The sequence below is a fragment of the Caretta caretta genome, chromosome 14, assembly GCF_965140235.1.
Source record: "Caretta caretta isolate rCarCar2 chromosome 14, rCarCar1.hap1, whole genome shotgun sequence".
Classification (NCBI taxonomy): domain Eukaryota; kingdom Metazoa; phylum Chordata; order Testudines; family Cheloniidae; genus Caretta; species Caretta caretta.
The window spans coordinates 24,984,709-25,006,134 of record NC_134219.1 but is presented as its reverse complement, the minus strand read 5'-3'; the positions used below and the strand labels follow the sequence as shown (position 1 = coordinate 25,006,134).

At 43.8% G+C, this 21,426-nt stretch overlaps 1 protein-coding gene across 4 annotated transcripts in view; it reads right to left on the bottom strand.

The window, feature by feature from the left end:
* SHISA6 (shisa family member 6) overlaps window positions 1–21,426 on the bottom strand; it is a 399,954-nt gene that overhangs the window by 50,795 nt on the left and 327,733 nt on the right. For 2 of the 4 annotated variants that reach the window (XM_048817850.2, XM_048817851.2), the window contains exon 5: window positions 19,136–19,198. The exons of the other annotated variants lie outside the window; for them this stretch is intronic. In XM_048817850.2, the coding sequence (XP_048673807.1) occupies window positions 19,136–19,198 (63 nt within the window). The remainder of the gene's footprint in view (window positions 1–19,135; window positions 19,199–21,426) is intronic. 4 annotated transcript variants of the gene reach the window in all.

Genomic DNA, 21,426 nt, shown 5'->3' with positions numbered 1-21,426 from the left:
CAGTTCCTAATAGGTAACTTTCCCCCTACACACTAATTGGCCTCATTTATTGACAATCTCAGTGGACAGCCAAGGATTTGATGAGCTATGGAAGCTTGTGCTGTACAGTTTTGCATATAAACAGGAGCTTGCAGACTGGACAAAGGGTGGGAAATTCTATTGTAAAGGAGACTCCAGCAGAGCTAGTGGGAAGGAATGGATGTGTCTTCACATCAGTTTTATATCTGATTTTTATGCTGCTGTGATTCAGTCTCTGGAGCTTTTAATCTGGCATTCTTAATCAGCATTACCTTCACTTTAAGATTTAGAATTCACTTTAGAAAAATTGCTTCCCCTTGTATATGGTTCGGAGGGGATGTTCTCCTGTTAAAAGCAGAGTTCAAATTATTTATTAACTTCAGGAACAGGATCCTATTCTGATGCCAGTATTAGAGCTACTGCTATGTTGGATGGTCACTTGACATCTGTATTTTAAGCTAAAGCAGTTTCCATGGACACTGCCAGGCAAGAGGTGGGATAATCAGGTGATACCCTGTTACAAAGCTAACCTGTAGTGCTTTCAAAATAAAGCATAAGAAGGAAAAATAAACAATTACATATTTAACTAGAGTCACAGAGTCATTGTGGCTGCCTGCTCTACTTGATGTTAATACAGATACTCATCAGAGAAATAACTATTACAGGGCCTGTATTCCTCTTAAGACACAGGCTCAATTGACTGCTGCATCCAGCTTATGCTAGGGGCAGCAGAGCAAATATGCTGTCAGAGAACTGGTGACAGCTCCCTGTTTTTTTTTTTTTTTTTGCACAGTCATGGGCATAGACTACAGCAACCTGGGACCCTCCTATGATACTATGCCCCATATTCTTCATAGAGATATTGTTATGATATGAATATGGCATAACTAAGACGTGCTTCATGCCAGATGGGTCATGTGAGGTATCATTGGAAAGGTTATGATTTACTGAATATGATTATCCTATTTTTATGCATGTATCATTTCTGTATCTGAATTTAGGAATATTGACTATGTAACAATTACAAGTGGGTTTACACCTGGGGAACGCCCACCAGACAGAATGCTATCAGCCTGAATGGGCCATTAGGAAGAACAATAGGAATTTGAAGATGCAAATCTCCCACCTTTATGACAGGTTTCAGAGGAACAGCCGTGTTAGTCTGTATTCGCAAAAAGAAAAGGAGTACTTGTGGCACCTTAGAGACTAACCAATTTATTTGAGCATGAGCTTTCGTGAGCTACAGCTCACTTCATCAGATGTATACCGTGGAAACTGCAGCAGACTTTATATACACACAGAGAATATGAAACAATACCTCCTCCCACCCCACTGTCCTGCTGGTAATAGCTGGATTTGTGCTGGAAATGGCCCACCTGTTGATCATTTTAGATAAGCTATTACCAGCAGGACAGTGGGGTGGGAGGAGGTATTGTTTCATATCTCTGTGTGTATATAAAGTCTGCTGCAGTTTCCACGGTATACATCTGATGAAGTGAGCTGTAGCTCACGAAAGCTCATGCTCAAATAAATTGGTTAGTCTCTAAAGTGCCACAAGTACTCCTTTTCTTTTCACCTTTATGAGAAACTTCTGGTATGCTGCAAACAACCTTTGACTCCTGGCTGCTTTGACACTGCAGGGTCATGTGCTCATGTCATCTGGTACTGGATTCCATCTTGGACTACTAGTATTTTTCCAGTAATAGGAGGTGGGGATCAAGCTGGGAAACAAAGGATTCTCGCCATATGTAAATCCTATTTAAAGCAGGGAAGTGAGTTAATCTTGGTTCAGTTCTCCACTGAATCCCTGCCCAGGATGACTGCTGGAAACATCTAAGAAACAAAGACAAAAGGAGGAGGGGGAAGGACTGAGCCCACGCTGGAAAAGGTGCCTGGCCCGTGAAAGGAATAACTGGAGTTTTAAGCTGCAAGCAAGAGCAAAAGAACCTTTAGGGTGAGAAATTACTACTTGTAACCAGTTTCCTTGGTGTATTAAGCTTAGTTTGTGTGTTTGTTTTGTTTGCTCAGTAATCTGCTTTGATCTATTTGCTATCAATTATAATCACGTAAAATCTATCTTTGTTTTGGTTTTCTCTAAACCAGTTTTTAAAATTCATAACTGGATGGGGGGGGGTGCGCGCAAAAAGCTGTACATATCTTAGAATCATAGAAACATAGAATATCAGGGTTGGAAGGGACCTCAGGAGGTCATCTAGTCCAACCACCCTGCTCAAAGCAGGACCAATCCCCAACTAAATCATCCCAGCCAGGGCTTTGTCAAGCCTGACCTTAAAATATCTAAGGAAGGAGATTCCACCACCTCCCTAGGTAACGCATTCCAGTGTTTCACCACCCTCCTAGTGAAAAAGATTTTCCTAATATCCAACCTAAACCTTTCCCACTGCAACTTGAGACCATTACTCCTTGTTCTGTCATCAACTACCACTGAGAACAGTCTTCCTTCCCATTGAGGGAGGAGACTAATGTGAATTAGCTTACGCTGTACAATTTTTCTGTGCCAAGCAAGACAACACAATTTTGGGTATACACTCCAAAGGGGGTGTGCACTTGAGTGCTGGGCAATTCATTAGCTGAAAGTCTTCCCATGCAGTACTAATATCAGTGTCTGTGTCTTTCTGCAGCTGGATGTGTCCCTACCTGTGTGTGTGTAATAAAGGAGGCTTAAGGGCCTGGCTCAGCAGGACATGGTGAGGGAGCCCAGGCTGGTGGAAAAGGTGGGGTCAGTGGTACCCCAGTACATCAGGTGGCACCCCAGAAGGGGGGGCATCCTATCACACTTCCTTCCAGATGATGTCATGGAATCATAGAATCATAGGACCAGAAGGGACCTCGAGAAGTCATCTAGTCCAGTCCCCGGCACTCATGGCAGGGCTAAATATTCTAGACCATCCCTGACAGGTGTTTGTCTAACCTGCTCTTAAAAATCTCCAGTGATGGAGATTCCACAACTTCCCTAGACAATTTATGTGCTTAACCACCCTGACAGTTAGGAAGTTTTTCCTGATGTCCAACCTAAACCGCCCTTGCTGCAATTTAAGCCCATTGCTTCTTGTCCTATCCTCAGAGGTAAAGAACAACAATTCTTCTCCCTCCTCCTTGTAACAACCTTTTATGTACTTGAAAACTGTTATCATGACCCTCTCAGTCTTCTCTTTGCTAGACTAAACAAACCCAATTTTTTCAATCTTCTCTCATAGCTGATATTTTTCTAGACCTTTAATCATTTTTGTTGTTCTTTTCTGGACTTTCTCCAATTTGTCCACATCTTTCCTGAAATGTGGCGCCCAGAACTGGACACAATACTCCAGTTGAGGCCTAATCAGCGTGGAGTAGAGCGGAAGAATTACTTATCATGTCTTGCTTACAACACTCCTGCTAATACATCCCAGAATGATGTTTGCTTTTTTTGCAACAATATTACACTGTTGACTCATATTTAGCTTGTGGTCCACTATGACCTCCAGATCCCTTTCTGCAGTACTCCTTCCTAAGCAGTCATTTCCCATTTTGTATGTGTGCAATTGATTGTTCTTCCTAAGTGAAGTACTTTGCATTTGTCCTTAATGAATTCATCCTATTTATTTCAGACCATTTCTCCAGTTTGTCCAGATATTTTTGAATTTTAATCCTATCCTCCAAAGCAATTGCAACCCCTCCCAGCTTGGTATCATCCACAAACTTTATAAGTGTACTCTGTATGACATTATCTAAATCATTGATGAATATATTGAACAGAACCGGACCCAGAACTGATCCCTGAAGGACCCCACTCATTGTGCCCTTCCAGCATGACTGTAAACCACTGATAACTACTCTCTGGGAATGGTTTTCCAACCAGTTTTGCACCCACCTTATAGTAGATCCATCTAGGTTGCATTTTCCTCATTTGTTTATGTAATGGTACCCTCTCGCACTGAGGATACCTCTCTGGGGGAGGGAATTCCAGTTATTAGGAAGAAACAGGTAATAGTTATGGGGGACTCAATCATTAGAAACATAGACAGCTGGGTTTGCAATGACCGGGAGAACCGCATGGTGACTTGCCTGCCTGGTGCGAATGTTGTGGATTTCTCGAGACATTTAGAAATCTTATGTGTAGTGCTGGGGAGGAGCCAGTGGTCATGGTACATGTAGGTGCCAGTGACATAGGGAAGGACAGGAGAGAGGTCCTGGAGGCCAAATTTAGGCTGGTAGGTAAGAGATTGAAGTCCATGGTAGCATTCTCTGAAATGCTTCCAGTTCCACGTACAGGGCCAGTTAGACAGGTAGAACTGCAAGGTCTCAATGCATGGATGAGATGATTGTGTAGGGAGGCACGATTTAGGGAGGCGCGATTTAGATTTATTAGGACCTGGGAAACTTTTTGGGAAAGGGGGAGCCTATACCAGAAGGAAAGACTCCACCTAAACCAAAATGGAACCAAATTGCTGACACTTAAAATTAAAAAGTTCATTGAGCAGTTTGTAAACTAAAGGGGGAAAGCTGACAGGTGCGGAGGAGCACATGGTTCAGACAGAGACATCCTTTGGGGCGTATCTATTAATGGAGATCCCCTATATCCTTGTAAGGAGGAGAGGATGGAAGATGCTAAAATATGGGTAGGATCTGATGAGAAACAGTCAAATGAGAAAAAGTCCCATTCAATTACATCATGTAATGGAAGACAGCTAAAAAGTGACAAGTTTTTAAAGTGCTTATATCCAAATGCCAGAAGTCTAAATAATTAGATAAGTGAATTAGAGTGCCTCATATTAAATCAGGATATTGCTATAATAGGCATCACAGAAACTTGGTGAAATGAGACTAATCAATGGGACACAGTAATACCAGGCTACAAAATATATCGGAAGGACAGAACAGGTCATGCTGGTGGGGGAGTGGCACTACAGGTGAAAGGAAGCACAGAATCAATGAAGTAAAAATCTTAAATGAACCAAACTGTAGCATAGAATCTCTATGGATAGTAATTCCATGCTGGAATAATAAGAATATAGCAGTAGGAATATTTTACTGACCACCTGACAAGGATGGTGATAGTGACTGTGAAATGCTCAGGGAGATTGGAGAGACTATACAAATAAAAAACTCAATAATAATGGGGGATTTCAACTATCCCCATATTAGCTGGGTACATGTTACCTGAGGACAGGATGCAGAGATAAAGTTTCTTGACACCTTAAATGACTGCTTCTTGGAGCAGCTAGTCCTGGAATCCGCAAGAGAAGAGGCAATTCTTGATTTAGTACTAAGTGGAGCATAGGATCTGGTCCAAGAAGTGATTATAGCTGGACTGCTTGGTAATAGTGACCATAATATAATTAAATTTAACATCCCTGTGGCAGGGAAAACACTACAGCAGCCCAATTCACTGTAGCATTAATTTCAGAAAGAGGGACAACACAAAATTGGGGAAGTTAGATAAACAGAAATTAAAAGGTACAGTGCAAAAAGTGAAATCCCTGCAAGCTGCATGGAAACTTTTTAAAGACACCATTATAGAGGCTCAATTTAAATGTATACCCCAAATTAAAAAACATAGTAAGAGAACCAAAAAAGTGTCACCGTGGTTAAACAACAAAGTAAAAGAAATGGTGAGAAACAGCCTTTAAAAAATGGAAGTTAAATCCTAGTGAGGAAAATAGAAAGGCACATAAACTCTGGCAAATGAAGTGTAAAAATATAATTGGGAAAGCCAGCAATGAATTGGAAGAAGAGCTAGCCAAAGACACAAAATGTAATAGTAAACATTTTTTTAAGTACATCAGAAGCAGGAAGCCTGCTAAACAACCACTGGGGCCACTGGACAATCAAGATGCCAAAGGAACATTCAAGGATGATAAGGCCATTGCAGAGAAGCTAAATGAATTCTTTGCATCAGTCTTCACAAACCTGAGCCATTCTTTTTAGGTGACAAATCTGAGAAAATGTCCCAGATTGAGGTGTCATTAGAGGAGGTTTTGGAACAAATTGATAAATTAAACAATAATAAGTCACCAGGACCAGATGGTATTCACCCAAGAGTTCTGAAGGAACTCAAATGTGAAATTGCAGAACTGCTAACTGTAGTTTGTAACCTAGCATTTAAATCAGCTTCTGTACCAAATGAGCGGAGGATAGTTAATGTGACGCCAATTTTTAAAAAGGGCTCCAGAGGTGATCCCGGCAATTACAGGCTGGTAAGCCTGACTTCAGTACCGGGCAAACTGGTTGAAACTATAGTAAAGAACAAAATTGGCAAACACATAGATGAACATCATTTGTTGGGGAAGAGTCAACATGGTTTTTGTAAAGGGACATCATGCCTCACCAATCTACTAGAGTTCTTTGAGGGGGTCAACAAGCATGTGGACAAAGGGGATCCAGTGGATATAGTGTACTTAGATTTTCAGCAAGCCATTGACAAGATCCCTCACCAACGGCTCTTAAGCAAAGTAAGCTGTCATGGGATAAGAGGGAAGGTCCTCTCATGGATCGATAACTGATTAAAAGGTAGGAAACAAAGGGTAGGAATAAATGGTCGGATTTCAGAATGGAGAGAGGTAAATAGTGGTGTCCCCCAGGGGTCTGTACTGGGCCCAGTCCTATTCAACATATTCATAAATGATCTGGAAAAAGGGGTGAACAGCGAGGTGGGAAAATTTGCAGAGGATACAAAACTACTCAAGATAGTTAAGTCCCAAGCAGACTGCAAATAGCTACAAAAGGATGTCTCAAAACTGAGTGACTGGGCAACAAAATGACAGATGAAATTCTCTGCTGATAAATGCGAAGTAATGCACATTGGAAAACATAATGCCAATTATACATATAAAATGGTGGAGTATAAATTAGCTGTTAACACTCAAGAAAGAGATCTTGGAGTCATTGTGGATAGTTCTCTGAAAACATCCACTCAATGTGCAGCAATAGTCAAAAAAGCAAACACAATGTTGGGAATCATTAAGAAAGGGATAGATAATATGAGAGAAAATATCATATTGCCTCTATATAAATCCATGGTATGCCCACATCTTGAATACTGCATGCAGATGTGGTCACCCCATCTCAAAAAAGATATACTGGAATTGGAAAAGGTTCAGAAAAGGGCAACAAAAATGATGAGGGGTATGGAACGGCTTCCATATAAGGAGAGATCAATAAAACTGGGACTTTTCTGCTTGGAAAAGAGACGATTACGGTGGGATATGATAGAGGTCTATAACATTATGACTCATGTGGAGAAAGTAAATAAGGAAGTGTTATTTACTCCTTTTCATAATACAAGTACAAGGGGTCACCAAATGAAATGAATAGGCAGCAGGTTTAAATCAAACAGAAGGAAGTATTTTTTCACACAACGCACAGTCAACCTGCTCCTTGCTAGAGGATGTTGTGAAGTCTAAGAGTATAACAGGGTTAAAAAAAGAACTAGATAATTTCATGGAGGATAGGTCCATCAGTGGCTATTAGCCAGGATGGGCAGGATGGTGTCCCTAGTCTCTGTTTGCAGGTGCTGGGGATGGGTGACGGGGGTGGATCACTTGATGATTTCCTGTTCTGTTCATTCCCTTTGGGGCACCTGGTGTTGGCCACTGTCGGAAGACAGGATACTGGGCTAGATGGACCTTTGGTCTGACCCAGTAAGGCCGTTCTTATGTTCTTATCTTGAGGGCTGCTCTAAACTGTGTCAGCTGGCTATGGTCCTCTAGGAGACCATCTGCTAGCTGAGGACTGCTAGAGCAGATTGCATTCCAGGTACTTTCCCTGCCTGAGACATCCCTTCCCGCCCCAGACATGCCCCCTGCACTAGGGGATGTGGGTGGGAAGTATTGGAGCTAGCTCTGTCAGCTCTAGGTCTTCTGGGGCCTCCCCTAGGCCAGGGGTATCTTCAGCAGTGGGAGTCCTGCATACCCTCTGAGTCAGCTGAGCAGTGCTCGGGGAGTGGAGTAGGGCTCAGAACCTGGCCCTATAGTTGTTTGTGCCTGATTCACCAGGGCTTTACTCCAGTTTACTCTGGGGTTACAGCACGGTATCACTGGAGTGGTGAGTCAGACCCTTTGTGTCTATTTTCTTTTTTTGCAAAACTGCAAAAGTTGTGACCCTGGGAGCCCCTCAGTGCTGACAGGAAGAGGGCACAAGATAACATTCCTCAGATCAGACCTGACACACTCACTCTTCTCCCCCGGTTCCCCCCCATTCTAATTGTATTTAAAGGGTGTCCTGTGTGATCTTATATGCAAACTGGAAACACACTGGTCATTAATGCTCTCGCACAATGTATGTACAGGTGGTGTAGAAAGAATTAGAGATGTGTGATGGAAATACATTCTTATCAGGAGTTTTGCAAGGAGTGCATAAACTCAGCCTAGAGAAAGGAGTAGTGTTTGGCCTCTTTTCCTGTGTCTCCAATGTAAACTGAGCCAGGTAACACCTCCGAGGACAGTGAAAAGTGCATCTGCATAAAAGGTAAACAAAGTCATCAAGTTAACAAGTTGGGGGGAGGGGAAGACCACATAGTTATCATGATGAGGGATGGAGCTTGCTCTCTCAGGAAGCCTTCCTGAATCTTGAAACAGAGGCAATAGACTCTGGGAAATATAAGCAAAGACAGACAACCATTTTGGTACCATCCCCTGGGGGATACATGGGGACAGCGTTCTTGTAATTGGAAAAGGGTGGATCCTTCAGACAAGGGGGCTGAAGTCTCTGAGAACCGGAAATAGTTGAGAAACCTGCCTAGGCAAAAATTGTAACTTGCTGAAGTTTTAGTCACTAGAAAGTGTGTTTTTTTTTCTTGTTTTCTTTTATCTTGTTTTCTTCTTTCTTTTTTTTTCTCCTGTGCTTTCTGTTCATCCTTCTAATCACTTCAGCCTGTGTTCTTTGTTAATACACTTGGTCAGTGCTGTGTATGAAGCTGAAGTGTGGGTCTGCAGCTAAACTACCAGGCTGGTGTGTACGCGGTCCCTTTGGAGGCAGCAGACTTAGTAATTTGTATGAGGGAACAGTGCAAGGGCCTGGACACCACAAGGAACCTGGTTTTGGGTGGACTTGGGACTGAAGGGCTGTAGGTGTCACCTGCAAGGAGGAATCAGGATGGTGGAAGCCAAGGTGAGGTCATTGTGCTGTGAGCAGGCTGTTGATTATCAGGGCTCTGTGCCAAAGCTGCACAGCACAGATATACCCAGGGTTACAGGGGAAGTTGGGACAGAACCCCCTACTGGTCAGGGTTGAATCCCAGAGCATCACAAAAGTATTGAACCATGATTTTCCACTGGTCTGCTCTTCACAAAGGGCTAGCACTGTATTCTACAAGCCAGAGCAGAGACTGGCTGGTTCATGTCCCTTTCCTGCCCCTAGCTTCATATTGTCAGTATTGCCTTGCAGTTGTATCGAAAAAAAGTGAACATATCTATTTGTTTGGGGTTTCTTATACTGGAGATCTGATTATCTTTTAATTGCCTTACACACTGTTCTACTGGGAGTAAAGCTCATTTAAACTGTCCTTAATTCTTATGATTTTGTAAGCAGTGTCTTAAACACAATAGACACAAAATCCACTGCAAATTGCTGGAGTGGATGCCATGGTACAGGGAATCATTTTCATATCTTTTGGGATCGTCCCAAATTGAATGCTTCTGGCCTGATGTTAGAAAATTGACGCAAGAGTTATTTCAGGGCTATATCCCCCAAAGCCCTATTACTGTGCCATTAGAAAAATGCCCTGATTTAACAATGATCTGAAATTAAAACAAAGACAGATACTTGCTTAGAATTCTTGTGGCTGCAGCCATTAAGTGAATCTTACCACCGTTCCTGCAAAACCAATACTGTTTATAGAAAAGTGGTTGATCAGAATGAAACAACTGAGAAATGGAGCGAGTTACTGCCCATATTAGATTAACAACTAAACTAGCTGTAGGACAATTAGCCAAAAGCAATGAGTGGATAAAAAAATTACGAATATAACTTTCCAACTAACAGCATTTATTTTATTTATTAATTACATATTTAGATTTAAAATAATAATTATTCTGACCCCAGTGCCCTGACATAATTAATTATACAATAAATAAAAATTGATTAAAAGTCAGCATCACTGAAATAATCGGTTGCACAGAAATACAGCCAACCAGCCCATATGTGTATATAGTGTAATGGACCCTATGCTGCCTCAACTCTACTGTATATCCTTACCCTGTTATATGTGTCACCCTCTCTTTTAATATTTATGTAAGAGAATCACTTGTATTTTCAATAATTCTGTGTTATCTTGAAAAAATGTTAGTAACTAAACATTAACGGTTACATTATCAAAAGATGAATCTGAGTCGTATGTAAAAAATGTGGAATTGTGTGTGCAAAGCCTACACTTGACCACTCAGTTGCACTGTAGTTTTACATGCAAGTTGTACAGGCAAAGCTCAAATTGAACTTTCTGAAAACGTAGACCTAAAGTTCTTCTTTTAGTCATGTTGGGCTAAATTCTGGTCCCAGTGAAGTCAATATCAAAACTTCCATTGTCTTCAATGGGACCAAGCTCTGGAGCACAATTTCCAGAAGTGTCTGAGGACCAGGTTTCCAAAGGTACTTAGACACCTAAATACCTTTAAACATCTGGCCTTAGTAACGTAGGAGCCTAAGTCCCATTGACTTTCAATGGGACTCATGAGAGTCTTCACTGTCATCAGCGATGTGATCACAGCACATGTAGACATGACTGCACTAGCTGCGATCATGTGTGCTCCAGTGACAACAGCAGTGAAGCTGTGGCAGCCCTGCAGCAGCGTGGGCTGTATAAGCCCCCCTGGGACCCGGGATATGTACTTGATTTGCTGCTCGTGCTGCTGCAGATTCACAGCTATTGTTATTCCAGCTAGCTAGATATGAGGGCTGCAATCACAGCTCTGGTGGCAGTATGTGCAGGGGGGTCGACTGCCTCTCCAGCAGCCTTAATGTGTATGTGTGGCACCTTTCACATGCGGTTGGAGGGCAAACCTGCCCCACGCTTGCCCAGGAATGGCAGCTCATGTCCCCCAGGGGTGGGACCAGCTCCCCACTCCGAGTATTGTAACATGGCAAATGAGGGCTCAGCACCATTCAGGTTCCTCACTTCCAGAGTGGAGAGCCTGGCCCAGCTGCACAGGACAGGGGCCACTGCTGTGGGGTGGGCGCAGGGTGATCTTGCTCTCCAGTCCCCCACGCATGACCCATTCCCCCCTGGCTCTGCCACTGAGAGGAGTCAGACCCATCATCTCCTAAAGCACATAGGGACTTTTGAAAATTGTATCCCAAATCTACTCTATGGTATTTCCTGGGTGACTATGACTTTTGTGTCTACGCACCATATACACCTCTGTCCAAAGCCTGTAACAAACCTGTGGGTCTCTATTGCAATTCCCTAGAACAGGGTGTTTGCCAGGTACTGGTCTGCTTTTCTCCTGTGTTCCTCTCCCTGCAGGAAAGTGTCTTGATCTAGCTCCCAAACCAGCATTAGATATGGACAAGGGCAGCTCCTAACACCACACCACCCCTGTCAGAATGGAGGGACTAGATGATGGAGATTAGGGGGTGGAAAACCCCACTCCTTTGAAGCTGTGCCTCTCCACAGAGTAGTCCCTGAAAACATTGTGCAACACCCTCATGCATGTCTCACCTTCTTGTGCACTTTCCCACTCTGCCAGGCAGAACAGAATGGGGACACTTTCCTTTGAACTCTGCTTCAGCAGCCATTAATGCAAATAATGCAACTGCAATTAAGGAATGGCAGCCTGGCAGAACACATAACCCATGATCCCATCATTAACAGTCATTCCTTCCTCAAAGAAAATAACTCGGTGCAAGCAAATCACAGCTCTCACACCTGCCTCAATGAGAAAACAGCGTCTCGGTATTGTGGAGCCAGGCTAGTCACAGGCCTGCATATATGAGATGAAGGTTATGGGGAAAGCACTCAAGAACTCGCACGGATCAGGAGTTTTTGGGGCAACCTAGAAAATATTAAAATCTAGAGATTTCCTCTCTCGGATTTGAAATGACTGAGAATTACACCCACCAGAACTGTCTCCTGGTTACCTTGTATCCCTGGGAAAATATTCAAAACCTGGTCCTGGAATCCATGTCACCTTCTGCTCTGATCTTCCTTAGGTGCCTTTTTAGTTACTTTTATGTAAACGTGTGTTGGGTGGTATTTTGTCTCATACACGCTTGGCAGGAGCTTTTGTTCATGTACAAATGGGATAGGCATATGTCAATTTGCATAGTCACACTGGACATGCTTATCTTATCCCATCCACTCAGGAACTAAGACCACACCATTTACTTAGCTGACCAAACACACCGCTTGAAGAGAGGATTCTGAATATTGAACACTTATTGGAGCCCTCACTGAAAAAGGTTCAAATGATCTTTTTGATGGATTACCCATAACAAACATTCATCATGATCACGAATATGTGAGCAGAATAAAGGGACAAATCAAACGAATATACTGTTTGCAATTAAATAGTTCAACCTGCTCTATAGATGAGTATCACAAAAGATACCCAGTAGATAAGAGAGCTAAGGGAAGAAAAGTACTTGAAAATCTGCAACCTAAGATCATGAATATGTCTGCTTTGATCCTCTTTCTCTCTTCCAACTACACAGAAAAAGAAGGCATCTGTCAGATCAAGAGAGGAGTTTAACTATCTTGGCACATGTTGTTACCTAAAATCATTAAATGCAACAGAGAAACTGGCTGTCTAAGTATCTAAAGGTGATGGAACTAATGCACAATTCACAGGCAGAAAAAGTAGGTAAACTGGCGTCGATGCAGCAAGTGCAGATTTAAGTGTGCGCTGCCTTTCAAGAATATTTGTGTTTAAATCAACAACAACAAAAGTGCACACGTGCACGCAAACACACATGCACACACACACACCTTAGAAAGCCAGACAGCCGGGGGATAAGGTCGCACTACTCGAACAAGAAAATGGCTCTCTTTTAGCTAATTACCCCCTGCTCTCACACTGTCCCAGGTGATTTGCAGATATGTATTGGGATTATAATGAGCAGCACAATTTTCTTTTCTATTTTTTACATGGTATTATGGAAATGGAGCTCAAAGATATTTAGGGATATCAAGTGGAGTGCCCCAAGGGTCGGTCCTGGTGCCGGTTTTGCTCAATATCTTCATAAATGATCTGGAGGATGGTGTGGATTGCACTCTCAGCAAATTTGCGGATGATACTAAACTGGGAGGAGTGGTAGATACGCTGGAGGGGAGGGATAGGATACAGAAGGACCTAGACAAATTGGAGGATTGGGCCAAAAGAAATCTGATGAGGTTCAATAAGGATAAGTGCAGGGTCCTGCACTTAGGACGGAAGAACCCAATGCACAGCTACAGACTAGGGACCGAATGGCTAGGCAGCAGTTCTGCGGAAAAGGACCTAGGGGTGACAGTGGACGAGAAGCTGGATATGAGTCAGCAGTGTGCCCTTGTTGCCAAGAAGGCCAATGGCATTTTGGGATGTATAAGTAGGGGCATAGCGAGCAGATCGAGGGACGTGATCGTTCCCCTCTATTCGACATTGGTGAGGCCTCATCTGGAGTACTGTGTCCAGTTTTGGGCCCCACACTTCAAGAAGGATGTGGAAAAATTGGAGAGAGTCCAGCGAAGGGCAACAAAAATGATTAGGGGTCTGGAACACATGAGTTATGAGGAGAGGCTGAGGGAGCTGGGATTGTTTAGCCTGCAGAAGAGAAGAATGAGGGGGGATTTGATAGCTGCTTTCAACTACCTGAAAGGGGGTTCCAAAGAGGATGGCTCTAGACTGTTCTCAATGGTATCAGATGACAGAACGAGGAGTAATGGTCTCAAGTTGCAGTGGGGGAGGTTTAGATTGGATATTAGGAAAAACTTTTTCACTAGGAGGGTGGTGAAACACTGGAATGCGTTACCTAGGGAGGTGGTGGAATCTCCTTCCTTAGAGGTTTTTAAGGTCAGGCTTGACAAAGCCCTGGCTGGGATGATTTAACTGGGATTTGGTCCTGCTTCGAGCAGGGGGTTGGACTAGATGACCTTCTGGGGTCCCTTCCAACCCTTATATTCTATGATTCTATGAGGGCTCAATCATGGCTTTGCCATGAGCACTATGAAGGGCTGCGGATTTTGTGTTTCTCTGGAAGCAGATTAGAACTCAGAGTCACAATTTATCTCCCAGTTTCCCCTGTTTTGAGGGGGACATGCTGCGTGCTCACCCTATTCCTTTATTTCTATTCTTATTTCTCTTTTTTGCTAAAAAATAAAACAAAAATGTGTTGGGATTTTGAATTCTAGTTAACACCTATGTTTTTAGGGTGTCATTAATTCAGGAACTCCTTGTCCAATTTACCTCAGCTTTAATATGTATAGTCCATCTTGCTGCTGGATCTAACCTACCAAATTTTGAAATTGACATCACTTCTTTGCGGTTTTTGGAGGACAGGATAAAATTTAGACTAATAATGGAAAATTACCTGTAACCTGAATGATGAAGTGGCTACTGCCTTTCTGGAATAGGAGTGGGCCAAACAAAGGTTCAAGGTAACTTTTTCAAGACAAATTATTCTCCCATCCTCTCTTAGAATCATAGAATATCAGGGTTGGAAGGGACCTCAGGAGATCATCTAGTCCAACCACCCTGCTCAAAGCAGGACCAATCCCCAACTAAATCATCCCAGCCAGGGCTTTGTCAAGCCTGACCTTAAAAACTTCAAAGGAAGGAGATTCTACCACCTCCCTAGGTAACGCATTCCAGTGTTTCACCACCCTCCTAGTGAAAAAGTTTTTCCTAATATCCAACCTAAATCTCCCCCACTGCAACTTGAGACCATTACTCCTTGTTATGTCATCTGCTACCACTGAGAACAGTCTAGAGCCATCCTCTTTGGAACCCCCTTTCAGGTAGTTGAAAGCAGCTATCAAATGCCCCCTCTTTCTTCTCTTCTGCAGACTAAACAATCCCAGTTCCCTCAGCCTCTCCTCATAAGTCATGTGTTCCAGTCTCCTAATCATTTTTGTTGCCTTCCGCTGGACACTTTCCAATTTTTTCACATCCTTCTTGTAGTGTGGGGTCCAAATTGTACACAGTACTCCAGATGAGGCCTCACCAATGTCGAATAGAGGGGAACGATCACGTCCCTCGATCTGCTAGCAATGCCCCTACTTATAGATCCCAAAATGCCATTGGCCTTCTTGGCAACAAGGGCACACTGTTGACTCATATCCAGCTTCTCGTCCACTGTAACCTCTACGTCCTTTTCTGCAGAACTGCTGCCTAGCCATTCGGTCCCTAATCTGTAGCGGTGCATGGGATTCTTCCGTCCTAAGTGCAGAACTCTGCAGTTGTTCTTGTTGAATCTCATCAGATTTCTTTTGGCCCAATCCTCTAATTTGCCTAGGTCCTTCAGTATCCTATCCCTACCCTCCAGCGTATCTACCTCTCCTCCCAGTTTAGTGTCATCCGCAAACTTGCTGAGGGTGCAATCCATGCCATCTTTCAGATCATTAATGAAGATATTGAACAAAACCGACCCCAGGACTGACCCTTGAGCACTCCACTTGATACTGGCTGCAAACTAGACATGAAGCCATTGATCACTATCCGTTGAGCCTGACAATCTAGCCAGCTTTCTATCCACCTTATAGTCCATTCATCCAGCCCATACTTCTTTAACTTGCTGGCAAGAATACTGTTGGAGACCATGTCAAAAGCTTTGGTAAAGTCAAAGAATAACACGCCCATTGCTTTCCCCTCATCCACAGAGCCAGTTATCTCACCATAGAAGGCAATTAGATTAGTCAGGCATGACTTGCCCTAGGTGAATCCATGCTGACTGTTCCTGATCACTTTCCCCTCCTCTAAGTGCTTCCGAATTGATTCCTTGAGGACCTGCTCCATGATTTTTCCAGGGACTGAGGTGAGGCTGACTGGCCTGTAGTTCCCGGATCCTCCTTCTTCCCTTTTTAAAAGATGGGCACTACATTAGCCTTTTTCCTTTTGTCCGAGACCTCCCCCGATTGCCATGAGTTTTCAAAGATAATGGCCAATGGCTCTGCAATCACATCCACCAACTCCTTTAGCACTCTTAGATGCAGCACATCCGGCGCCATGGACTTGTGCTAATCCAGCTTTTCTAACTAGTCCCGAACCACTTCTTTCTCCACAGAGGGCTGGTCACCTCCTCCCCATGCTGTGCTGCCCAGTGCAGTAGTCTGGGAGCTGACCTTGTTCGTGAAGACAGAGGCAAAAAAAGCACTGAGTACATTAGCTTTTTCCACATCTTCTGTCACTAGGTTGCCTCCCTCATTCAGTAAGGGGCCCACACTTTCCTTGACTTTCTTCTTGTTGCTAACATACCTGAAGAAACCTTTCTTGTTACTCTTAACATCTCTTGCTAGCTGCAACTCCAAATATGATTTGACCTTCCTGATTTCACTCCTGCATGCCTGAGCAATATTTTTATACTCTTCCCTGGTCATTTGTCCAATCTTCCACTTCTTGTAAGCTTCTTTTTTGTGTTTAAGATCAGCAAGGATTTCACTGTTAAGCCAAGCTAGTCGCCTGCCATAATTACTATTCTTTCTACACATCGGGATGGTTTGTCCCTGTAACCTCAATAAGGATTCATTAAAATACAGCCAGCTCTCCTGGTCTCCTTTCCCCCTCATGTTATTCTCCCAGGGGATCCTGCCCATCAGTTACCTGAGGGAGTCAAAGTGTGCTTTTCTGAAGTCCAGGGTCCATATTCTGCTGCTCTCCTTTCTTCCTTGTGTCAGGATCCTGAACTTGGCCATCTCATGGTCACTGCCTCCCAGGTTCCCATTCACTTTTGCTTCCCCTACTAATTCTTCCTGGTTTGTGAGCAGCAGGTCAAGAAGAGTTCTGTCCCTAGTTGGTTCCTCCAGCACTTGCACCAGGAAATTGTCCCCTACACTTCCCAAAAACTTCCTAGATTGTCTGTGCACCGCTGTATTGCTCTCCCAGCAGATATCAGGGTGATTGAAGTCTCCCATGAGAACCAGAGCCTACGATCTAGTAACTTCCATTAGTTGCTGGAAGAAAGCCTTGTCCACCTCATCCCCCTGGTCTGGTGGTCTATAGCAGACTCCCACCACGACACCACCCTTGTTGCTCACACATCTCTTAAGATGTGGAGATGTGGAAGCTTCAGATCAAACACAAGACAACTTTCATAATAAATGTATCCCAGAATATTTTACTGACGTGGTATAGCTACAGAGCTAGATAATACATACAGTAACAGGAGAGAAAGAAATTCAGAGATACAGGAAAGGGAGAACTGATATGTATTCAGATGGGATTTACACAGAGGTGGAAAGCTGGTGTAATGAGAGGGATGGTTCCGACAGCAGATGTTTCTCACAACCCAAGCGGAGAGATTATGAGGAAGGAGAGAGCAAAATGAGCAGGGGAAGCAGGTGGAACAACTCCAGAGAGGCGTGTGGAAATGGGGAGGATAATTCTGAACTGGAGGGCGAAGTGAACTGGGCGCCAGCAGGGTGTGATTTGATTGGAATATTTTGTACTGAGGGAATGTAGGCAGCAGCATTCTGCACATGCTGGAGTCTAGGGAGCTGGGGCTTGAGAAGACAGAGGGAGAAGGGAGCTGCAGTAGATGAGGTGAGAGGAGATGAATAAACAAAAGGGGTTTTCAGCAGAGGTGGAGGTGAGGCCCTGGCACGGACAGGCAGAGCTGTGGATATAGGGACATGGACACCATTTGGATGATGCAGGTTATGAACAATGGAATCACGTGGAAGCTCTGACTCAAAGAGGAAGTATGAGCAGAGGTTGAGGACGCTGTGCCTCCCCAAGAGAAGCACTTTGGCCACTGAGACAGTTTACTGAAGGAAGCTGAGATGAAACCACAGTTTACTTGGCCAAGAGGACACATTGTTGGACAGGAAAGGGCCACTAAAGGTACTGAAAGACACAGACAGCAGAGAGAAAGGAAATTCCAGAGCTCATTGAGGAAAGGCTATCAAAGGGAGCCCCTGAAGGGCTGTCCAAATTGATGGAAGACTGAATCAAGGGAAGCTTCGTAGATACACTGGAAGGGCAACACTAGGCCTATATCAGAGGTGACAGTACGTTTTATACAGCCATGGGGTGATAAGCTACCCAGACCATCTACAGAGGGGTCAGTTCTAGGGTTGTGGAGATGAGTCAGCAGAGGTACAAGGTGAGTAATCGCTGCTGTTTGTTGCCTTTTCATTCCTACAGCTGGTGAAGTGCCCAGTTTTCAGATGGCTGGAAGAGTAGCAAAGAGCAAAGCATGGAAACAGGCTCTCCTCTTTGTGCAGGGTGAGAAAAAGAGAGTGTTTCTGGATCCCCTGACTTTCTCTCCATTTCTTCCCTGCTCCCTCAGTGACTCCACATCACAGGGACCCCCCAACCCCAATAGCCACGAACTCCCGTCAGTACCACTTCTGGTGCTGGCCACTGCAGAGTGAGGTGAGGCCATCCCTGCTGTAGGGGCTGAGCATGCTGCCTTGGAAGTGCTCCCAGCCTGGGGGCCTGAAGAGAGAAACTAGAGGGGATACTGGCAAGTGACACAAGGGCAGGTGTCTGCACATCCCTGGGCCCTAAGGGTCTGGTCAGTTTAGGAGCACTCTGAACTCAATCTCAACCCCCCCCCCCCCGCCCTCATGTGACACCAACAGCCTGCTGGTTCAGGCCCTAGTTTCCCTGTGTTTAATATGCATTCCTAGCCTATCTTAGCAATTGTGAAATGATGTCATCTGCTTGCTGGCGAGGGTACAGGAGGGGCTTCTCTCTGGTGCTGTCCCAGGCAGCAGGATCTGCGACAGCCGATGGTGGACATGGAAATGAATACAGAGCTTCCAGACAGGAGGAAACACAAAGCTGGTATTTAATTGAAGCTATGAGATCGGGCCATATTTAAACGTGTCCATTATTAGATATATGGTCCTACGTTTAATGCAAATAGAATAAATCATTCATATCTCATTGACATATGAACTATTCTATTCACATTAAACATAATTTTAATGCCAGTAAGTGTTACCGGCTGTCAGAGGAAAGTTACAATACGTGCCATTTTCTCTTACCATTTGTAGGTGTCTGGGTTGCACTGTTTAGTATCAGGTGGTTATAATTTTGTTCTTGGTCATCTGAAATTCACAGAAAAAAATCCTTTTAAGAAACAGCTCAGCGAATCCACTGATCTGCAGATGATAATTACAGTTCACATTATTCACAGGAAATCTCGGCATGATTAAAGAAAGGAGAAGAAAATGCTTAAGAAAGCAGAAGAGTCTTTCATGTTATTCACTTAACATTCCAGATGCTAGAGGAACATGATAATGGAAAACTGCCTCCATTCTGTTGAGCCTGCAGAATGGAACGTCTGCAAGGTAAGAAGCACTTCTAAGCAGGACATGGATTTCAACATCCAGGGTGGGACCATGAGAGATCCTGGGTTCCAGTAACTCCTTCTGAAGCCACTAGAGTGATCCATGCCCACTGAATAGAGTTCCTGGTCTGTGTCCTGACATTCAGAATCTCGTGTGGGATTGTTCCTGGCTATCTGAGAAACAGACGTTCCCTCTGCCACCAACTACATTCCCTGGGAACAATGAAAACAGCAACCAGCAAGACTCATGTGCTGGAGACAGAGTTTTCATAGGAGCTGGACCTAGACAATAGAGCTCCCTCCTAGAAGAGATGAGAATGACCACAGGCTTCTCTGCATTCAGTACTAAACTGAATCTCCTTCCTTAGAAGTTTTTAAGGTCAGGCTTGACAAAGCCCTGGCTGGGATGATTTAATTGGGGATTGGTCCTGCTTTTGAGCAGGGGGTTGGACTAGATGATCTCCTGAGGTCCCTTCCAACCCTGATATTCTATGATTCTATGATTCTAAACACCCTTTGCTGCAAAGAGACAAAAAAGGATTAACAGCAGTATCACCACCACTAATAAATAATAATAGTAGTAACTCCTCTATGAACTGCAAAGCATCTTTCCCTCTTTCCCACTGTAATAAACAGCAGCATAGCACTAGGCAAGTAGCCACTAATCCATACCATATGTTGCATAAGTTTCCAGGTAAGCCCTTAATAAGTAACGTACATGCTTAGGCTGAATCATCACCATCAGATACATCAGCTTATTGGGGAGTCTTATCCTGCTGTTTTAACGTGTAGAGTTTCTTGCTGCAGACGGAGTACGTGATCAGAGGTGATTTATTTGGGTGGTGGCATACCAGATACCTAACTCAACTGAGATTCCATTGAGGAGACCAAGACTATTAGCCCAACCTTCAGCAAGTGGTGAACAAGGCTCAAAAGTGTGGTGGTTTGATTCAGACAAGCATCCAAATGTTCTGAACCTCGCCAAACCTTTTAGAGTGAGCCAATGGCCTGGAAATCTCCTCAAATGCGACATTCTCCCGAGATCCTCCAGTGCTGATTGATTTCTGTGGGTTCAGAAATGCTGCAAGAATAGTTTTCCCTATAGCATTTCTGTTCATCCCATCAGATCCTGACAGATGACAGGAAGTGGCAAATGTGTGATACTTACCAGCAGGAGAGTGAGTTTGTGTGTGGGGGGGCGGAGGGTGAGAAAACCTGGATTTGTGCTGGAAATGGCCCAACTTGATGATCACTTTAGATAAGCTATTACCAGCAGGACAGTGGGGTGGGAGGGGGTATTGTTTCATGGTCTCTGTGTGTATATAATGTCTACTGCAGTTTCCACGGTATGCATCCGATGAAGTGAGCTGTAGCTCACGAAAGCTCATGCTCAAATAAATTGGTTAGTCTCTAAGGTGCCACAAGTACTCCTTTTCTTTTTGCGAATACAGACTAACACGGCTGTTAATCTGAAACCTGTCAAAAATATAAAATAAAACACACTAAATGTTCTGGAATCTCACAAAAAGCCTGGATAGAGTTTCACTGGTTCGTAGATTACAAGGCCAGAAGGACCTAGACCACAGAGCATTGTGATAAGCTGGTCTGACCTGCTGTATAAGACAGGCCAGTGACCTTCCCCAGAAATTTCTGCATTAAGCCCATCACTCTTGTCTGAGCTAGAGTAGCTCTTTTACAAAGATACCCAGTCTTAAAAGATTTCAAGTGATGAAGAATCCACCCCCATCCCTAGGTAAGTTGGTTAGTCCCCGTCACTGTTCAGACAATTGCACCTTATTTCTAATCTGGGTTTGTCTAGCTTCAGCTTCCAACAATTGAATCTCATTCTACCTTTTCCTACTAGATTAAAGAGCTCACTCCAATCAGAAATCTCTTCCCCATGTCGGGACTTCTGTGACTTTTCTTGGATAAACTAAACAGACTGAGCTCCTTAAAAAGTAAGGAGCCACAGTCTGTGCCATACAA